This window comes from Malaclemys terrapin, chromosome 7 (assembly GCF_027887155.1).
Source record: "Malaclemys terrapin pileata isolate rMalTer1 chromosome 7, rMalTer1.hap1, whole genome shotgun sequence".
Lineage (NCBI taxonomy): Eukaryota > Metazoa > Chordata > Testudines > Emydidae > Malaclemys > Malaclemys terrapin.
The window spans coordinates 15137506-15158062 of NC_071511.1; the positions used below are offsets into that span (position 1 = coordinate 15137506).

General features: G+C 41.7%; 2 protein-coding genes across 10 annotated transcripts in view; one reads left to right on the plus strand and one right to left on the minus strand.

The window, feature by feature from the left end:
* SUMF1 (sulfatase modifying factor 1) overlaps positions 1-19526 on the minus strand; it is a 73332-nt gene extending 53806 nt beyond the window's left edge. For 6 of the 7 annotated variants that reach the window (XR_008445651.1, XM_054034483.1, XM_054034486.1 and 3 more), the window contains exons 1-3: positions 19245-19526; positions 12102-12275; positions 9315-9389 (exon numbers count right to left, since the gene is read on the minus strand). Coding sequence is in view for 6 of the 7 variants with exons in the window: in XM_054034483.1 (XP_053890458.1) it covers positions 9315-9389; positions 12102-12275; positions 19245-19511 (516 nt within the window). In the remaining variant the exon portion in view is untranslated. The remainder of the gene's footprint in view (positions 1-9314; positions 9390-12101; positions 12276-19244) is intronic. The other variant, XM_054034485.1, reaches the window with a different exon arrangement.
* Positions 19527-19598: 72 nt separating this feature from the next.
* Positions 19599-20557, plus strand: part of ITPR1 (inositol 1,4,5-trisphosphate receptor type 1) — a 246665-nt gene continuing 245706 nt past the window's right edge. For all 3 annotated transcript variants that reach the window (XM_054034479.1, XM_054034481.1, XM_054034482.1), the window contains exon 1: positions 19599-20061. The gene's annotated coding sequence lies outside the window, so the exon portion shown is untranslated. The remainder of the gene's footprint in view (positions 20062-20557) is intronic.

Genomic DNA, 20557 nt, shown 5'->3' on the forward strand with positions numbered 1-20557 from the left:
AAGTCAGCATGCTAGGCAAGAACCCACCTAAGCTAGACAATAGGAGACAGATGTGTCCTAAGCCTCACCTTCACCCCACTCAGAGTTCAGTGCCTCCCTCTGCTTGGGATTCTCAGTTGCAAACCTCTTGCCATTAGGCTCCTGCACTATTGTTTTGGGTTTTTTTGTTGGGGGGGGGAGGGGAGAGGGGGCAGCACAAGAGGTAGTCTTGGAAGCACTGCAGTCCCATGCCAGGCATCTGGATCCCTCAGCCCCAGAGCTATGCATCAACTGCAGGAAAGATAGGTGCTTCTTTAAGTCACCTGCTGACCCAACAAGCATGTTCAGAGCTTGCCTACCAGATCAGGCCCTTATACATGAGCGTGGGGTGGGGTGGGGACCAGAATGTCTCATAGCCCCAGTGGTTAGGGTACTCACTGGGAATAGGGGACAGCCCTAGTTCAAGTCCCTCCTCCACCTGAGGGATAGAAGGGATTTGAACAGGGAGCTGCCACCTCACAGGTAAGTGCCCTAACCACTGAGCTATGAGATATTCAGGGCATTCTGCACAGGTGCGGAAGGTTCACCTCTCACAGGCGTCAGTAAGTGTAGCAGCCACTGTGTGCTCAATTGCACTCGCACAGCCCAGGCTGCTGGAATCAATGTTTATTAAGACTGCACCGTGGCTACCATATGTAGGCCAATTTGAATGGTTACCATTAGCTCCCATCAAGGTCCTGCCCCAGGTCAGAGTCCCAGATAGATTAGTGTAGTGCAGTGACAAGGCTTGGAGACTCGAGTTGGAGACAACTTTTCACATGGAGAGACTAAGGATACACAGCCCTGGAATATTATAATTTCACCTGTTCTGCAAGGGATTTCCTTACCTAAAGAGTGTATTCCATTGAGCACAAAGATCCTGTCCTGTCTCTCTCACACATACAGACGCCCCCCTCTTTTCCTGTACGACTGGCGGAATTTTAACAGGCTACAGTTGTACATGCAGCCCCTATATTTAAAACAAGCCCCCACCCAAATCAAATGAAGGTCTTTAGATAAATTCACCTTCTCCCTTCACTTGAGCCAGACCTCTCCCCAGCTAGCCCTTTCTTTTCTATAAATACACTGAAAATGGCACCGACATGACCTATTTCTATTCAACACACCATCTCCATAGCAACAGTCTTATGTTAAGTTGAAACAGATGTAACTGACTGCATGGAGACACATTACAATGTAAATAGTGTGAAACTGAATATTGCTTCAAGGCTCAAGACAAAGAAGAAGAGACCTTTTCTAGTCACCCTTCGGTCAGAGACCAAGGTTGTCATAGTAGCTGCATGAAAGAGTCAATCTACAGATGTGATTGTTATTCTTGCTTTTGTGTTTGCAAAATATTCTGCAACAAAGAGATGGAAACAAACACTCTATAATTATGCAAATAAATTATATTTCATTCTCATTCTTAAAACTAACTCCACCAAATATGAAATTAAATCAGGGTGGATAAAAATCAATGATAAAAAAAAAAAATAGGATTTTTATTTAAATCTGATTTTTTTGATAGATGTTTTTTGAGGAAAAAACCTACCTAAAGATAGTTTTAATTACGATATCTTTGAATTATAATGTATCTAATCATGGAATAGGAATTTTAAATTCTAATTTTATAGAATGAGACAATATATTCATGTAATGTTTAAGAAAAGTTTTGTAAATGAGTTCCAATAGTTCATGGATTAGGGACCCAGGTTTATGGGGTTCCACAGGCTTCTGTATAGATTATTTAGGTTAACCTTTCTATCTACCTAATGGGACTGAGTGCTCAGTCTAGAAGATATCATCAGAGATGCTTGAAGTGGGTTCTAGCCCACAAAAGCTTATGCCCAAATAAGTTTGTTAGTCTCTAAGGTGCCACAAGGACTCCTCTTTGCTTTTGCTGATACAGACTAACACGGATACCACTCTGAAAACTGTGGATGTGTCTCTCCAGAGGTAACTTGCTTGTTAACAGCAAAAATGTTTTTAAATAAATTAAAATAAATAATATATAGAAGTGAGAAATAACAGGCCTCAACTCTATTGCCCCTCGGCAAATTTGTGTACACAGAGTCAGTCCCTTACCTCTCTGTAAAAGGTGCAAAGTTTCAAGAAGTTCAATGAATAGAAGAAGATTGTTGGGGGCAGAATAGATCTGGACAAGGAGAAAATGTCTGGAGATAAATATGAGAAGCAAGGGACATATGCTTGTTTTGTTAAAATATTATATGTTTGCTGTTGAAGAAAAAAATCCAGAATACATAACATTGTTGTTTTAGTTAAATAAAACAATTAATATTAATTATTAACTTGTTGAATTGGAGATATTTATGAAGTCATTGGGAGGTGAACTATCTGCTTCAATTACCTTTGTTAAATGAAATAACCAATCATTCATTTTCTGATATAGCTGTAAAACGAATCTGAAAAGTTTTCAAAATAGATCACTGTTTAAAAAGTGTATAGTGTGTACCTTCTAAAAATGAAACCTACATCCATCTCCGAGTTGTGAAGAATATGTATTAAGGTTATAACAACCAACAAGAAAGCACTTTTATGTAGAAAACCATGATTAAATTGAGTTTTCCTGACTAGTGATTTAAATCAAATTGATTTAAATCAAATCCACCCCGAATTGAATACATTCAAATTAGTGAATCAGAAAGTCACTAACTTTTTTTTCTTCCAGCAGATAGCTCTCGTCTTGCTGGCTCTGGCAATTCTATCACAACTCACAATATTGATTGTTTTGCTCAAAGCCCCAGCTCCTGAAGTCCTCTGATTACATGAGAACCTCAGCTTTTCCTTACAAGAAAACAAGTAAGTTTCCAGCCTTTAACACTGGAGTAAAGCTTAGAAATGGGACCTCTTACAGGCCCAAAAAACAGACTGCAAATCGTGAGACTTCAAAAATAATAGAATTTAAGAAAAATCTCTTGATTTTTGAACAGCCAATGTTGGCAATATGGGACAATAAGATTTTTACAAGATGGGAATGTATATTTTAAATGATCACTTAGGAAAGGGCTCAAGATTTAACTGAGAACCAAAATTGTACTTTGATGCAGCTCCAAGAAAAGCAGACAAAGTTTACATTGCATTGAACCAATCAAAAATTCAAATGTTCAAGTTCTGGAGGTCAGGAAGTTTTTTGGGTTAACTTTGCAACAAACAAAAGGCTTCTCTCTCAACAACAACAACAGCAGGAGCACTGGCAAGACTACTACATTTTTGCTTTGCAATTTACCTTTGAGCTTGCTATATGCATTTGAAGTGTCCTGCTCTTCACTTGCTTGTTGGCAACATATCTAGAACTCCAGAAAGACCTATGGGTTTCTATTTTTCTAGTGGTTCAGCAATCCCTTGTCATCCACAATCCCATGCAGTGTGTGCTGACTGTGATTTAAGTAGTCAGACTCATCCTGCAACTTATTATCATCATAATCATACCATTTTATAGGGAAAAGAATCGGGGGTATTGTCATCTTGTATCAGTAGACAGCTCTAAATCCTCCAATATTCTGCAACTAGTAGACTACTAATTCCAAAACTATCCCAGAAGCGTGAATGCAACAGAAAATGTCCTATAGGACATAACATTTAAGTAACTCATGGTTTAGTGACCTCCTCTAGAAAGTATGATATTTGCCACACACAAAAACCAAAAAAACCAAACAAACAAAACCAAAAAAACCCACCAACAACCCCCAACCCTGCAAAAGCACTAAATTGTCCTCCTTAACACTCACCTTTGACCCCCCCTCTTTCTGGTACCTCTGAGCACAACCCCTTAGGTGACAGGCCTGGGAGGGAATCCAGCAATTCTCCTCTTAGGCTGGGTCTACACTACCCGCCTGAATCGGCGGGTAGAAATCGACCTCTCGGGGATCGACGCTCTTACTCCACCAGCGGAGGTGGGAGTAAGCGCCATCGACGGGAAGCTGCAGAGGTCGATTTTGCCACCGTCCCTACAGCGGGGTAAGTCGTCTGCGATATGTCGAATTCAGCTATGCTATTCGCGTAGCTGAATTTGCGTATCTTAAATCGACCCCCCCCCCCCCCCCCCCCCCCCCGTAGTGTAGATGTAGCCTTAGTTGGTTCCAGGAGGCTGTAGCCTGACTGCTCAGCAGGCCTGACTAGATTCAGCAGCCCTGTTAGACTTCCCTTATCCCAGAGCAGCCTTTTCAAAGCCAAGTACTGTTTAATCTCAACAGTAGGAACACAGGCTAACAAGAGAAAAGTGTTTAACACAATTAACAGTCTGTACATACCTAAAACTCAGGCAGGCCTGCTCAGCTGCCTTCCCCCTCCACCTGGGTCTGGGATTCAGTCTGATTCTCCACAGACCCCATCTCTCCCCCTGCACGTCACAAGCCCTCAATTTATCACACCCAAATTTCTTTGTTGCCAGTTTCCAGCCTCTTCTTTTCAGACCCTGAGGTTATGAGTAGGGATTCAGCATGGTGGAGCTAAAACTTCAAAGAGATTGACACCTGCATTATCTTTAAAGTATCCCTTGTAGCCATACAGCAAACACAAACAAATATGTAATAATAATAAAATACAGGCAGCTTCTACACCCTTCACAATGACCTCTGGCAACACCCAAGAACGCTTCAATGTCAGGACTGCTGCTTATTATACAAACAATTGTTTAATTATTACCTTGTCCTCCACATTTGTTTCACCCTATGTTTAGATTCTAATTCTTCAGGGAAGGGAATAGGGATTTTTGTTATGTTTGCACAATGTCTAGCACAATAGGGCCTTGACCCACAAGAGGCACCTCTAAGATCAGAAATATCTTAAATTATAATAATATTGAACAGGTTTGTATACCGGGGGGGGGGGGGGGAAAAAGGGGGAATAGAGTTTGATGGTCTAAAACTTGATTCATAAATGGCAACATTCACCATAAAACTCCACCTGAATATTTTACTCCTGGTGACGGGATAACTCCAGTTTGAAGTCATCAGTCCACTGATATTTCCAGACCTAACATTAAATGCCTCCTAGAAAAAATGGAAAAGTGTACAAATCCATATATTTCAAATGTTATAGCTCCCTTGTTCTGAAACTGATTCACAAGTTTTCTTCTGACCCAAAAGCAAAAAAACAACAACAAGTCAATGTGTCAGAGTTTATCTTCCCCAGACCTGGAATGACAAGCACCCCCTTCTTTACAGTGAATACATTTAGGAACCCTTTGATTTACATTGTATTGAGAGAGGAGTACAAGGTGTCATCCTTGTCACTTTCTTCACAGCAGCTGCACATAGAGCTGAAAGCTTGTGCATTTTCTCTTAACAGCTTGCCAACCTCTTCATTGGAAAGTATGCCTCAGTATCTTTCCACTGAGCAGAGACAATCCTTGTGCTTACTTGTTCTAATGTACATTTGTTAAAAACGACCCAGAAGTGGAGTAATAGAATCATGTAAACACCCCCCCCATGCTGCTCTGCCACGAGACCTCTATTCTGAACACCCCCCCTAACTACTGCAGAGTGAAATTAGAAGATCACACCCCTTAACTGCATATTTTATTTCACTCCCCCCCCCCGCCACACACACACACACACACACACACCAGCCCTGAGAACCCTGCAGTTCTTTCCAACCACACTCAGAAAACTGGGCTTTCAGGTGCTGTCACAACTGCATCAGTTCTGAAGACACAATGAACTCTAGACACTAACTCATTTCACTATGGCATGCAAGCAGTGGGATTACATTTGGTAAGGACAGTGCACCTGTAGGTGCAAACATTTTCCTGCCCAACACACTGGGTGGATGCCAATCTCCTGGGCAGCCCATGATAATTCCAAAGCTGCCTCTATTCTCTGCAGGGAAGGATCCAACGCCCGTGGTGCTCTTCCAACTAATGGGTCCTTTGAAGGGACCAATACTGATTTCAGAAAAATCTGTACTAGATGAAAATCCAGCATCTAAGGAACCAGCAAGACCACCAAGGGGTCGATATCCCATTTGAATAGAGAGCCAGCAACTCCAGCACTAGCAGGTCAGTCACTTCTGTTGCAAGACATAGAGCTACTTCACCACAACAAGACCACAGTACACATTTCCTTGCCACCTCTATTAGCTTCCCCACCCCTCAATGGCTTAAACCAGACTCAAAGCTTATTGGGGGTGATTGGGAACCTCTGAATCATTCACTGTTGATCTCTCTCTCACTTGGATATTGAACAAAACCAAACCACTCTAAATTGAACACTATAATCATAGTGATACAGCAAAACAAATTTCCTATAAACTCCTTCTACAGGCTCAATGCCAATGAAGTACTCATAGACATGCCCAGCCCTTCTGAGTGCATCACCTATTTAGGATACTCCCCAGGAAGGCTAATTCTCTGTCTACACCAAAGTAACTTTTCTGGCTGCATCACCAAGTGCAAGTCATAGGTGCTGGAACTAGGGGTGCAGGAAGTGTGCCACAGTCCCTGGCTTGAAGTGGTTTCCATGATATACAGGGTTTACCGTTTGGTTCAATGGCTCTTGCATCCCCACTATACAAATTGTTCCAGCACCACGGCTGCAAGTCTGTGTTTAGGCAAATGTAAGAAGATGCTCCTCCTCCGCCCCCCAACCCACATATAGTGCTTGTTCAAAACTACAGACATTTTCTTTACTTTCTTGTAATAGCACAACCAAGGCCTACTCTAGACTAAAAGTCCACAATTTCAAGCATGGTCCAATGGATAGAGCGTTAGACTGGAACTTAAGAGACCTGGGTTCTATTCCCGACTCTGCCACTGTTACACCATAGACAAGTCATCTGTCTGTGACTGTTCCCTCTCTCACTTTTGCTCCTGGAGCAGGGACCATCTCTCACTTGTATTGGAGCAGAATCTAGCACAATAGGGCCCTGATCTTGGAAGGGTGTCACTGTCATATTAATAAGTCACTATCACTGCTACTATATTCTCCTTTGTGATCAGGATTTCTTGATTTCGATGCAAATTGAAATCACCTGTTTAAAGCTGGATTCCATACTATGCAGCTGATTTGAAGGTTGTGGGGGGAAGAGAAGATCAAAAGTTGCTTTTTCACTTTTTCTTTCCTAGATCCCACACATTTTAGGGCATACTTTTGTCTAAACTATTAACAGCAGGATTAAAAATTGCCAAACCACAAGGAAGGCCAGTCACTGCTCCCCTGGGCAGCTTGCCAATGTAATCAGCGCAATATCTTTTTCCATGCCAAATCCGAGGATGTTCCACATGCCAGTGACTTAGAAGACATCCTAATAATAAATACTGAAAAACAAAAGGACAGTCCTCTGAAAGTTACTCTAACCAAATACGGAAAATCTGTGTGGGGAAGCAACAGAGAGGACCAGTTTGGGCTCCATGCCAGCTCTTCAGCACAACTCTGCTTCTATTAGCATTATGGCCAATATCAGACAGTTTGGATACAACATCAAGGCAAGTGGCTCCCACATACACAGAATTTGTTTATACAAAAAAGCCAAAGCTAGGCTACAAAAGCACTCACTTTAAAATTCTATAGAATGAGGTTGGTTTGTTTAGCCACAATCTGCTTTGTAGATTTCCGCAGCACAGCACTAGGCGGCCAGTGTGGATTTCACACAACTCTGGAACATTCCCTGCCAGCTTTTACATTTCCAGGTATACAAGTGATCCCAACCAGGATCCAGTGACTGTATTTCTTCCACCTTCAGCATCTGCACACATCATTACTTATGTACTGGATGCTTTAGGTGCTTGTTTTTTTTTTTAAACTTTATTAAAATTCAATACGGTTTAATACCCCACAATCCCCAAACTCTGACACTGCATTACAAGACGCCTAACAGCCTTACTCCAATCATATTTCTTTCCTTATATTGGTTGACAACAAAAAGCATAGCCTATTCTTCACTTTCAGGAATGATGGAACAAATTGCTGTTATGCCATTTGCAACCCATCAGATTCACATCTGTCAGGAGATGGAGATTTCAAACTATGTTGAAAAGCCTCATAAGCTCTCCCCCTCCCTTTCATTTACAGGTCTTGTTTCTTCATACGGCAAGTAAAAGCGTGCAGTGTTTAATTTTACCTAGTGTTACCATTTCTATAGCGCTCTGTATAAGTCCCTGCTCCTGGGCATAGCATTTTCCCCTTAAAGCACACTATGCACAGATTTTTAAGGGAAATGTAATACTCTGCTGCTCTTCTTAGCGCTATGCTGCTAAGGAGGAAAACTGCTCCACCTTAAGCAGAGAGGAAAGGTTACGATCATCTATACAGCACCAGAACATTACAGTAATATGCCTCTCTCTTGGGGGAGGAGGGGTATCAAACCACTTGTTGAAGGGTTTTGTTTCTGCAGAAAAATCCCACATTGCTAAATTCTGTACTGCTCATTTTTAGGGTGTCCTTGATTTTATTTTATTTTTTTTAAAGGTGCAAGTTATTTATAATCACTGGCCCACCACTTGAACTTCTCCAGAGGATTGCCGCACACTTTTCAGGCATGAGATAACCCTTACAACACCTGATGGTAGGTATTATCCTTGTTACAGGTGGGCAAACTGAGGCCCAAAAAGGTTAACTGATTTATTCACAGCAGATCTAGGAACAAAAAACAACAATTCCCATTGCCAGTCCCACTGACTAGCGCATATTCCTCTATGACCTATAATCTAGAGAAAGGCCTTTTGTCATGGGAAGGCATATTTTAAGTATGTGGGTTAATTTTTAACCATTCCCTTCAATCAGTAACTTTAGGCTCCTCTCAATCCACTTTATTTCTGATAAATGGGGCTTGAGCCAGTGAAGTGTGGGCAGGTACTGTAATATATTAGACTGCAAGCTCTTTGGGGCAGGGACCACCTTTCTGTTCTTTGTACAATGTCTTGCACAATGGGGTCCTACTCCACGACTGGGCTCCTAGGCACAGCCACAATACAAATAATAATCTTGGCCTGAGTCACTAATTTAGTCCCGTCTTATGTTTATTTGATCAAAGTGCTGGGGGCAGTTGGAATTGGAGACCAAGCCATGCATTTTTAAGGAATCACTTATTCCCAGTTTGAAGCCCAGGTCACTGGAGGTGAAAGAGTAGCACACTAACCCTCCTTACTACCCAACCCTCAAAGCCTATTATTCTCCTCTTTGTCTTACTGAAATTCAAATCCCCATTGCAGATCCCAATATTCTTGTAAATGGATTAGGGTACACAGCACAGCTTAATACTATTGCCTCAAGTATTAAAGCGTCCCTCTTTGTGGTCACTAGTCAGGCTCTCTACCAGTTGTAAACCACATTACTCACTGCTTGCTGGATTTCAGTCTTCACTTGTTCGCTCAACATACCCTCAAATACAAAGGAATCTCCAAATTTCTCTGCCTAGAAGGAAAAAAACCAACATACTGAATTCAAGCAGATTGTAAAAGTCCACTTGAAGTGTTAAGAAAGCATCAAGTGGAAGCATTAAGGAGATAATAGACTTAATTTAATTCTTTCTAATAGGAATTCTGAGTTTGCTTTAAAGCAAACAATATACTGAGCAGAAGTACAGTGGATGAAAGGCCAAATTACCCAGGGACATAGTTGTTCTTTAATAGTCACTGAGATAAAGTGCAGACTGACTGAATTAGTGGAACAGATGGCAGCTCAAAGAAGACCTGCAAACATTTCTACAGCTATTAATTGGAAAGGTTTTTAATTGTCCTGATTTGCTTTTAAAAAAATCAATACTGCGATGTACATAATATTAATAGTAAGGAATCTATTCCATTAACCTTCCTTTACTTTGGAAGTCATATGCAAATAATTAAGTGGCATGGTTTACTCATTCTCAATGCTCACTGGCTCCACATACTAAGGTGTTGGCACAAAACCCATAGAGGACTATTCAATTTAATCTATTTATCTTAACATTCTACAAAGCCACCTCATTATCAGGAGGAAAAACAAAAGTGATTAGCCATTTCGCTAACTCACAATACAGGAGATGCACCAGCACAGCAAAAAGTATTTTAATACCTGGGTTGGTTTATTAGGAGAGTCTAAATAGGTTACTGGTAGCCAATGACTATCTTTCTACTTCATTGCTTGAGTTTATCAAAACAGGCCACCCAGCTGTGCCCACTGTAGTCAGGGTTGCAAAACTGCTTCCATTGTAACCTTGTTTCCACATTCTAACAACTTTCTGGAAGAATCAATTTTGGGACTGAAGATCCCCATACGTTCACCACTCAAAATCCAGATTGTGCAGAGTTTGGACAAAATCCGTTCAGCCATTTGGCTTAGCAACAGGAAAGGGGGGGTGGGGGTGGGGTGTATGTAAAAAATCCCTTTTCCTCCCTCAATCCCTTTCCCATCTGAAGAATTTCCAGCCACTTTTTTCAGGGACAGGGCTCGAACTAGAGTGCCTGAAGTTTGATCTTGACAGAGGTCTTGACTGAGGATTAGTTCCTTAACTTGTTGAAAAAAAAAGTTAGTTTTGATTTAACAGGATTTATGAGCATCTGAAGATTGCAACTTGTGCGTAAACAAAAAGTTACAGAAAATAATCACTATTGGCCATACTGGAGCCCAAGCTAGCCTTTTGCTGGAGAAGAAAAACTAATTAAGCTAGTATTCTGATTACCCGAGATAATCAGTTATGCAGACAAATGTTTTTAAAGACAACAGCTCGGCTGCTTCTCAAGAGCCTATGGATTCAGTGCTGTTTACTCTAGCTCTGAGTATATTTTTCCAAATCCCATGTACAAAGTGGCCTTGTGCCAGGGTGTTGAGTGGAACATCTACCCATTCCATTTGAAATCATCAAGCAGAGCCAGAAATAGATTTCATCCCACAAGATAATACAATGGGCATTGGAGTGTAAGGCACATTCCAGAAGCTGTTTGCAATGAAGATCCCGCGTTCAAACTTAAGTGGATTAAGTGACTTTACCTCAATTACTGAGCCAACAGCCCAGTGAGTACAAATTGGTTCCACTGATACAAGAACAGCCCTCTGCCTGAACTTTATGCAAGAAGGGTGAAGGGATTCTCGTCGTCCAAACCAGTTTATCAATAAGATTCTGCTTCCAAGAGTGGGCCTCCTCTCAGGCCTGAATAGTTACTGATAACTTGATTTTGGCTATATGGCTTACATGTATTACAGAAAGCACATCAGGCATGTTACCACAGCTTCTGAACTAACAGAAAAGATCAGGGCCTCCAGAGTGGGTTACGGTTTCTCAGAAGAGGAATGGATACCAAGCAACAAACCTTGTATTGCCCAGATTGCTAGAAAGCAGCTGTGTGTTTGGCCAGCCTGCAGTTTCTCCAGCTGTCTCACTGTCTGGAGTACTGTGTCTTAAGCTCCTCCCTAGACACATTAAGGTGGTTTGCTAAAAGCAAGCATTTAGCAATCTCAATCAGGGCCTGTCTATACCAAGGATACGTACTGGCACAGCTACACTGGTCTTAACCCATACTGATGAGCAGCACCAGTAAAAGTAGGGTTTGTAGTGGCATGCCTTGCTAGGTTAACCCGCACCAACTCAGAACATATACATTGGGGGGTTTCCCTGCTACATCAGCCTAACTACACCAAGACACAATTATAGACAGGTACTTGGTTATCACCCTCACTCAGTCTTCATTGCTTTGCCCAAACTAAAGAAAGCCTGCCTGAATTCAGATACCTAGAGCCCTGCTGGAAATACAACACACCATATTCATATCTGGTCTAATGCTACTGAAGTAAACGGAGTCACATCAGGCATGAGTTTGGGCCAAGGTCTTCAGCATGTGCTGTCTGCAGTCTATTCAGTTTAAGATTATTTTCTCAGTAAACTAACTAAATACTGTGTAAAAGACATTTGCAGGGGGTCAACAGCCCCTTTTGTGGGGCCCCTTCCCATCTAGAAGAGGTTAAAAGCAAAAAATGTTTCATCTTGCCACCAATTTCGGTATAATATATTTGTTTCCAGGGCCTGAAAATCTACAAGCAAAATGTATAATGTGGCCTCCTTTGGGAAAAGAGTTCAGCCTGAATTTCCCAGAAGGGTTCTCTGACATACACCTAATCCCACTATAGAAGGTACAGTAGCTTTCGTCTTACCTCTGTAACATAGCCAGTGGCATTTACAAATTTCTCAAACTCCACATTGCTGACCTCATACCGATCCATATAAAACTGGCTAACATGGACTTTTCTAGCAGGCCATTCCCCATCTTGCTGTATTTCAGGTTCATCAGTACCCATTGTGAACATTCCTGTAGGAATAAGGGCCATCTGCAATGGAAACAGATAAAAATGACTAGTTATTTTCAGTCCTAAGTTAAATAGAGTTTGCCATTGTTTTTCCATCATAGACTGTAGGAATGAGGGTCAACACTGCCTTGAACAACACTTTCTTCATGGCTAGAAAATAGTTCAGTGATTAACAATTATAATATTTGGAAGGTTCTAGGTTTAAAAGTAAAGTAAGTTGAGATTGAGATTGGAGACAATCTACCCCACTCTCACAGAGTTCCCAGGGATTTCAGACCACTGCTTAGGTCCAGACCCATCTCCAGATTAGAGAGAAGGATGCCATCTGTCACTGTGCCTCCTTTTTAAATGTGAAGTCTAAAGAGGCCATCAGTGAAAATTGCATCTTGCTCATTGCAAAAGGAAAAATCCTGAGTTTTCAATCTGGTGCAGAGAGAAAACTTGACATGTAGATGGACAGCATGGAGATTATGAAGCTGCAAAGTGTTCTTTTGAGGACAAAGTACAGCCTACCTGTTTGCATACTAAGTGTATATGGGATTTTATTTATGATTGATATGTACAGCATTCCATCACTGCCTCAGGTAAAGACAGTGCCTGCATCTCAACATTGCATCAAAAAAGATATATGGTAAGCTTACAATCAATTAATATTTCCAACTGTGCAAGGTTGGTCTGGAGCTGTAGCATCAGGCTCAGGAAGTAAAGACACAATGCCATGAAGGAACGCCACAACTCTATCTCAAGTTATAATGTCGCTTTATGGCTTCTAGGGAACACATACCCAGGCTTCCCCCAGATGTGTGTCACTGCAAAAGACTCCACTGCTAAACCCTGGGCAGGCTCCAGTCAGTTCCTATCAACAAACTGACAAGAGATCAGATAGTCTCATCCAAGAGACCCTTGAAGCAGCATGCAGTCCTCAGCAAATGAAAAGCAGCTTGCTCCTACAGTTCTCCCACCACCACTACCCCGCCACCTGACTCTGGCAGGCTCTTGGCTCCGTTCCCCATGGGGATGAAACAAGAGAGAGTCCTTTTCCCATCCCTCTAAGAGCCACCAAACCCTTCCTTTTCCTGTTTAAATACTTGCCTTGTTGAGTTCAAGGTGGGGGCTGATTTCATGATTTCAGTCAACACAAGAACCTTGATTTAAAAATCTGATTTTAATCTTATTTTGCATTTGTACTTTTAAAGTTATTTTCCTAAAGAAAGATTTTATTGGTGATTGTAATAACTAAATATGACCTTTACCCTAAATGCACTTTTTGCTAATCAGCAGATAAACTGTATCTATACACATTTATGCATTTGCGATATAATTTCAGTTTCTATTAAACAATTTCTTGAAACAAATCACAAGTAAAAATCATCTAGCAGATTAAAAAAAAATGCACCAGACACCATTTTCTAATGTAATAAAGTAAAAATTAAGAATCTGAGCATAATGTCACATTTTAAAAAGAAAAATGTATTTAATTTAAATTTAGGAAGTCCTTTTTAAGGTTTGTTTGTTTTTTTACTCAATTTAGATCCACCCTGTTGGAGAAGGAGTGGATTCAAGCAGTAGCCAGTTAGATCTGGATAGGTAGGTTTAAATCTAGAGTTGCCACTGGATGTTTTTCTATACACAACAGTGGTGTTGATGCCTCAGTAAGAAACCTGGGCTGGAATAGGGAGTTGCATCTCAGATTTATAACTCAATGGCAAAACAAACTGGGACAGTTGGCATCAGCCTTTGATAACAGGTCACTAAACAAAAAAAGTTATCCTACTTGTCAGTCTGTATGCAGGGTCTGACCTCCTTCCTCCCTCCATGATGTTCCTGAGGAGATCAAGAGAGAGGCTCCCTTCGCTCCCCTCCTTCCTCCCTCCATGATGTTCCTGAGCACATCAAGAGAGAGGCTCCCTTCTAAGCACCATTCCCCTCCACAATTAACTTCCATGACACAAGTAGATGAGTGGAATTGTTGAGGGCTGACTTGCACAATACTCACCCTCCCAACCCAGTCAGGTCTACAAGCCTTGTTTTCATTACATCTGAAAGTGATCAAGAGAGACTTGGGCCCCATCCTGTGACCACTCATGCAGAACTCACATTGGACTTAACAGGAGTTCAATTGGAAAAGCAACTGCAGAACAGCACCCAAAAAACCTAAATTAGCAGAGCCAACACAACAGAATCTAGCAGGAGATATATCTTCTTGAAACAAGCAGACAGCAGTTTTGATTCCCTCATGATTGATAACTCTTTGAAGTCTAAGAGGGCAAGGGATATAGATGCCCTTTCTCAGAGACAGTTCCTGAGATCTGCATACATAAGCCACACTTCTAGAGTGGTTGAGTTAGAACTACAATAAGATGGAGAAAAGTCCATTGGATCTTAAATATGGGGAGTTATACAGTTAAGATACAAAGAACCTTTCTCCACAATACCCATCATTATAAATTAGGCCCAATATGGACTTAAAGTACTTAACTTTCTGTTTTCCATTTTGAACGTTTATTATTTACGAAAATGAATAGACTGATGCTTCACTGCAGAATAAAAACCCAACAGCAGCTGTGGCCTTTGTTAGGATATCCATCTTGCAGTATGACCTACATTACAAGGGTAATTGTTACTGTAAAATAAACACATAAAGGAAGCCATCAAGTTGTCTTTCATCTGTAATGTCCATGGATACCCTTCTCAGACAGAAGCTTACTTGGACTTCCATGCTGATGCATCATGAAGCTGAGAACATTGAGAATCGGTGGCCTTCCATTTCTGCAGAATTCTAGTCTTGTATTATTAGCTCACAGTGATGCTACCAGGTATAACCATTTGGACACAGTAATGGGCAATGGAGGAGTTTATGTTCCCTGTCCAATTCCTACTTCTCTATTCTTCAGTTTACTTTGTTCATTTAACAGCACTGTGTCCAGCCAGCTTCACTGTTTCCCTTCTCTACAGTAGACTTCCATTTTTGTTTCGGTTCCTTCACAGCAACATTTAACATCTTTTACAAGACGACAGAAGTTGTTGTAAAACCACACAGTAGGCAAAGGGAACTCAAGGCCAACAGAGTACCTGAAATTAAAAAAAAAAAAAACAGCCAGCTGAAAAGTAAACTGACTAAATTTGAAGTTGATCTTACAGAAAGGAGTCTAAATGCTTATGAATCATCTTCAACTCAACAGCAGTCTGGGTGTTTGCACTTGTCTCACTGCAAGTGGGTTTCCGGATAAGAAGTCACTCCTAAGTTTCCTGGGGACTTAAAGAAAGCCGCAATAGGACACGATCAGAGCTATATAACTGCCTACCTTCTAATCTCTTGCTGACTCACTGAAGCTAAAATAAGTACTCTGAGCAGGCTTGGGAGTCACAGATTTTGAGCTTGCTAGTCAGTTGTCAGTACATGAAAAACAAAGCCTTTTACTTTACAGCTCAGTGATCATGTCACCCCACAATCTAAAGAATTTTGACAGATGCCCTGTTATCAATGCAGACGCTGATGTGGCCTTTAAAAGCCTTCCTTTTGAACCCAATATTTGCATATCATGCAGGCACTCGCTTATCTATGCACCACAGACTTCTATCATGTCCTCCAAGTCCAGTGCCCAACATGGGACTTTTGGAGTCCGGTGGCACCTAAAGACTAACAGATTTATTTGGGCATAAGCTATCATGAGTAAAAAAACCTCACTTCTCATAAGTGAGGTTTTTTTACCCACGAAAGCTTATGCCCAAATAAATCTGTTAGTCTTTACGTTTTTGTGGATACAGACTAACACGGCTACTCCCTGATACATTCTAATTACAACACACTCATTTTATGGCTCAAGCAAGCCACTGTTTTGGAATACAATCATCTTTTGATTGCAGGTGATAGTGTCAAAGTGACAAGTGGCCTCTTGGCACCCATTTGAGCCAAGAAGCACTGACTGACAGTGAGCGTGGAGGTGTTCAGCACTGAAGGGAAACAGATTCCTAAAATTAGTTAATGGATTCAAGAACCTGTTCATCTAACAACGAATAAAAATCTTAGCTTCTAACTTAAAAATGAAGATTGAACTCAAGGAAAACGAGGTCGTTGCAGAGAAACTAAATGAATTTTTTGCATCCGTCTTCACTGCAAAGGGTGTGAAGGAGATTTCCACATTTGAGCCATTCTTCTTAGGTGACAAATCTGTCCCAGATTAAGATGTCAACAGAAGAGGTTTGGGAACAAATTGATCAACTAAACAATAATAAGTCACCAGATAATGTTCACCCAAGAGTTCTGAAGAAACTCAAATATGATATTGGACAATTAACTATAGCACGTAATCTATCACTTAAATCAGCCTCTGTTACAGATGACTGGAGGACAGCTAATGTAACACAGATTTCTAAAAGAGGCTCCAGGAGAGGATCCTGGCAATTACAGGCCAGTAAGCATAATTTCAGTATCAGGTAAATTGGTTTAAACTGCAGGAGAAAACAGAATTATCACCTACACAGATGAACACGATTTCTTGAAAGGAACATTACTTTTGTAAAAGGAAATCATGCTTCACCAATCTATTAGAATTCTGGGGGGGAGGGGGAGACACGTTAATAAACATGTGGACAAGGCTGATCTAGTGGCCTTTCAGAAAGCCTTTCACAAGGTCCCACACCAAAGGCTCTTCAGCAAAGAAAGCAGTCATGAGATAAAAGGGAAGATCCTCTCATGGATCAGTAACTGATTAAAAGATAGGAAACAAAGGATAGGAATATATGGTCAGTTTTTACAGTGCAAAGAGAGAAAAAGCATGGTCCCCCAAGAATCTGTACTAGGGGAAGTGCTGCTCAACATTTTCATAAGTAACCTGGAAAAGGGGTAAATAGTGAGGTGGCAAAAAAGTCTGCAGATGATACAAAAGTACTCAAGATAGTTAAATCCAAAGCTGACTGTGAAGAGTTACAAAGGGATCTTACCAAACTGGGTGACGGCAAGAAAACGGCAGATGAAATTCAATGTTGATAAATGCAAAGTAATGTACACGGGAAAACATAATCCCAAATATACATACAAAATGATGGGGTCCAAATTAGCCGTTACCACTCAAGAAAGATCTTGGCGTCATCGTGAATAGTTCTCTGAAAACATCTGCTCAACGTGCAGCAGCAGTCAGAAAAGCTGCCAGAATGTTAAGAACCATTAAGAAAGGATAAGAAGACAGAAAATATCAATGCCACTATACAAGTCCATAGTTGGCCTGACCTTCAATACTACGTACAGTTCTGATCACCCCATCTCAAAAAAGATGTATTAGAATGGGAAAAGGTACAGAGAAGGGCAACAAAAATGATTATGGATATGGAACAACTTTCATATGAGGAGAGATTAAAAAAACTGGAACTGTTCACCTTAGAAAAGAGACGACTAAGGGAAAGGTCTACAAAACCATGAACGGTGTGGACAAAGTGAATAAGAAGTGTTATTTATCCCTTCACATAACACAAGAACCAGGGGTCACCCAATTAAATTAATAGGCAGCAGGTTTAAAACAAACACACGGATATACTTCTTCACACAATACAGTCAACTGTGGAACTCATTGCCAGAGAATGTTGTGAAGGCCAAAAATATACCTAGGTTCAAAAAAAGATAAGTTAACGGAGGATAGGCTATTAACCAAGATGGTCAGGAACGCAACCCCATGCTCTGGCTGTCCCTAAACGTCTGACTGCCAGGAGCTGGGACTGGATGACAGGAGATAGATCACTTGAATAACTGCCCTATTCTGATCATTCCCATTCAAGCATCTGGCACTGGCCACTGTCAGAAGACAGGATACATGGCTAGAGGGGCCATTGATCTGACCCAGTATGGCCATTCTTATGGCAGATAGCTAGGTCAAAAAGGTCAAGTAACAAAAATGTTAACGACCAGATCCTCAGCTAGCACAAATCAGCATAGTTCTTCTGAAATCAATAGAGTTACACTAGTTTCCGGCAATTGAGGATCTGGTTCTAAGTGCTCATATGAACACATATATTTCAGAATTTTGCAAAGCTACCTTATCTCATGGTTATCCCAAACAGGGAGTTCCACAAGTTGATTATAACCTACAAAGGAGTTCTTCATATTTTTAGAATGTATTGCTTCTCTCTAGACTAAATAACTTGTTTAATAACATCCTTCTTATAGGAATATATTGCTATAGCATCCAATACTAGTCAGTTTTCATTGCATTTTTCTGGAACAACTAGGTAGCATTTAGAACAAAGCAACTACAGCTGAGTTGAGTACAGTATTCGAGTCAAAGGCACATAGTATGCATACTGCCATTAACTTTTGTTCTCTTTTCTAACCTCTCAACACAGAACAACATTCTAATCTAAATTCTAGACTGCTTTTACTCACTAATACACATTTCCATTAAGCTAATCACATTACCCAGACTGTTTACACTAAACTTCCCAGCTAAGTCAAAATCAATCCGGCCTCAAATCATACATAAGCTCTTGACATCATACCATCTGATATCAAACAAGTGAAGAACATATCAGTGTGCTACAATAGCATGTCTCTTTTACAAACTGCAGAAGAACTTGCTATGCAAGTCTAGTTACCCAGGCCCCAACATTAGTTATGGCGCATATTTTAGTCTAGGCTGTCACGTTTGGACAGCTTATCATGTATTTTGGTCTTCTGCGCCGTATATTTTACATGATGTAGGAGCACTCATGTCTAAGATCAGCTGTTCTCGAGAAGTCAAATAAATTAATAAAGGAAATTGCTTTGAGCACTTAGCCATTTACAAGGCCCTTGTCATCCCAAACCAAAATCCTTGGAGCACTACCACCTGGTCAGAGCCAGGAGACACGTCACTCCACATCGAGAGGAAGCCCTGGCTGGACCAGAACGCAGCAGCGGGCTCTAAACCACCCCCCTAGGCCTGACCTCTCGCTCTCCCTCCCCCCAGCTCGCTGAGTTCCCCTCCGCTCCTCCCACGGGCAGCTGTAGGCCTCGCCCACCTGACTGTGCGCAGCTGGCCCCTTGCGAGTGACGGGCCCCACGGCCGGACTTGGGGCATTGGCCTCCGCGGAATACCTCCGGGCCGCCGCGGCCGCCTCCCCGCCGTTCCCCCGGCCCGAGCTGCAGCCGCACGTCCCCTTGGGGGACGCCGTGTTAGAAGAGGAGGCGCTCGCAGCCGTCCCGGGCAGTGAGCACAGCGCCAAGCCCAGCACCAGAACCCAGCGGCCGCAGCTCAGGACAGCTCGCCCTGCCCTGGGCGCAGCCATGTTGTCTGGGGCACCGCGTGACGTGAGCAGTCAGGTGACCGTCCCTGGCTTTAAAGAGACAGCGCTCACTTCCGAGCGGGCTGTGGGGGTCTGTTCCCCGCTGTAGCAGCGGCTACCAGGGCCGCAGCGTCCAGCGCTGCCGCCGCCCAGCGCGATTCAATGCGGGGTCGTAGGGCGTAGACCTGCCAGGCGGCAATCAGGCCTTAGGGGTTCTACCCCCCCTCTGCCACTGCCTTGTCTTCTCATCTGAGGCGCCCCACCACTCCTAAGAGCCTCAACTTCCCCGTCTGTAAAATGGGACTAATGCTACCTCTCTGCCTCAGAGATGTGTCTAAGCTAAATCAGCTAGTGCCTGCAAAGTGTTTTAAGACCCTCCAGCAAAAGTGCTATAATATATTATTCAAAGTCCCGAGCCTTGGTTGTATATTGAATTTACCCAGATAAATGATGATAATAATTGTCTAGACCCAGATGATGATCCCAATGAAATCAACAGCAAAACTCCCATCGACCTTGGTGGAACTAGGAATTGGTCTATGGTGCAAGAGAGGTAAGCTCTTCAACATAGCTGTCTTCACTTCCTGCATTTCTGAAAGGCATGTGGTATTTTTTGGAAGGGAGTAGAGGGAACATCAGTTACTAGAGAATGTGAACATATATTGCTACCAAGAGAATCCTCACTGCGGGGTATTGCTACCTTGGAGCCTCTGTCTGGAGATAGCTTCTTACTGGAGTTTCTGCAGTGTGAAGTTTTCTATGTTCTTAAAATAGCTTTTAATGCTGAAATAAACAAGACCAAAATAAAGCAATTTGGCCTGCATTTAAGCAGAGATCATATCCTGTGCACTGCTCTTAGAACATATTACTTAACTGTACATATTGTTTAGATTTATTAAAAAATGGCTGTCTACTACCTACGATACCTATTATTCTTAATGAAATATACACAAAATTACATCAGAAGGGTCTATATTGACAAAAATAATTTCCCAACCATCCATAAATAAAATCCTCTTCTCTCAACTCATTTAATTCCCATACATCTT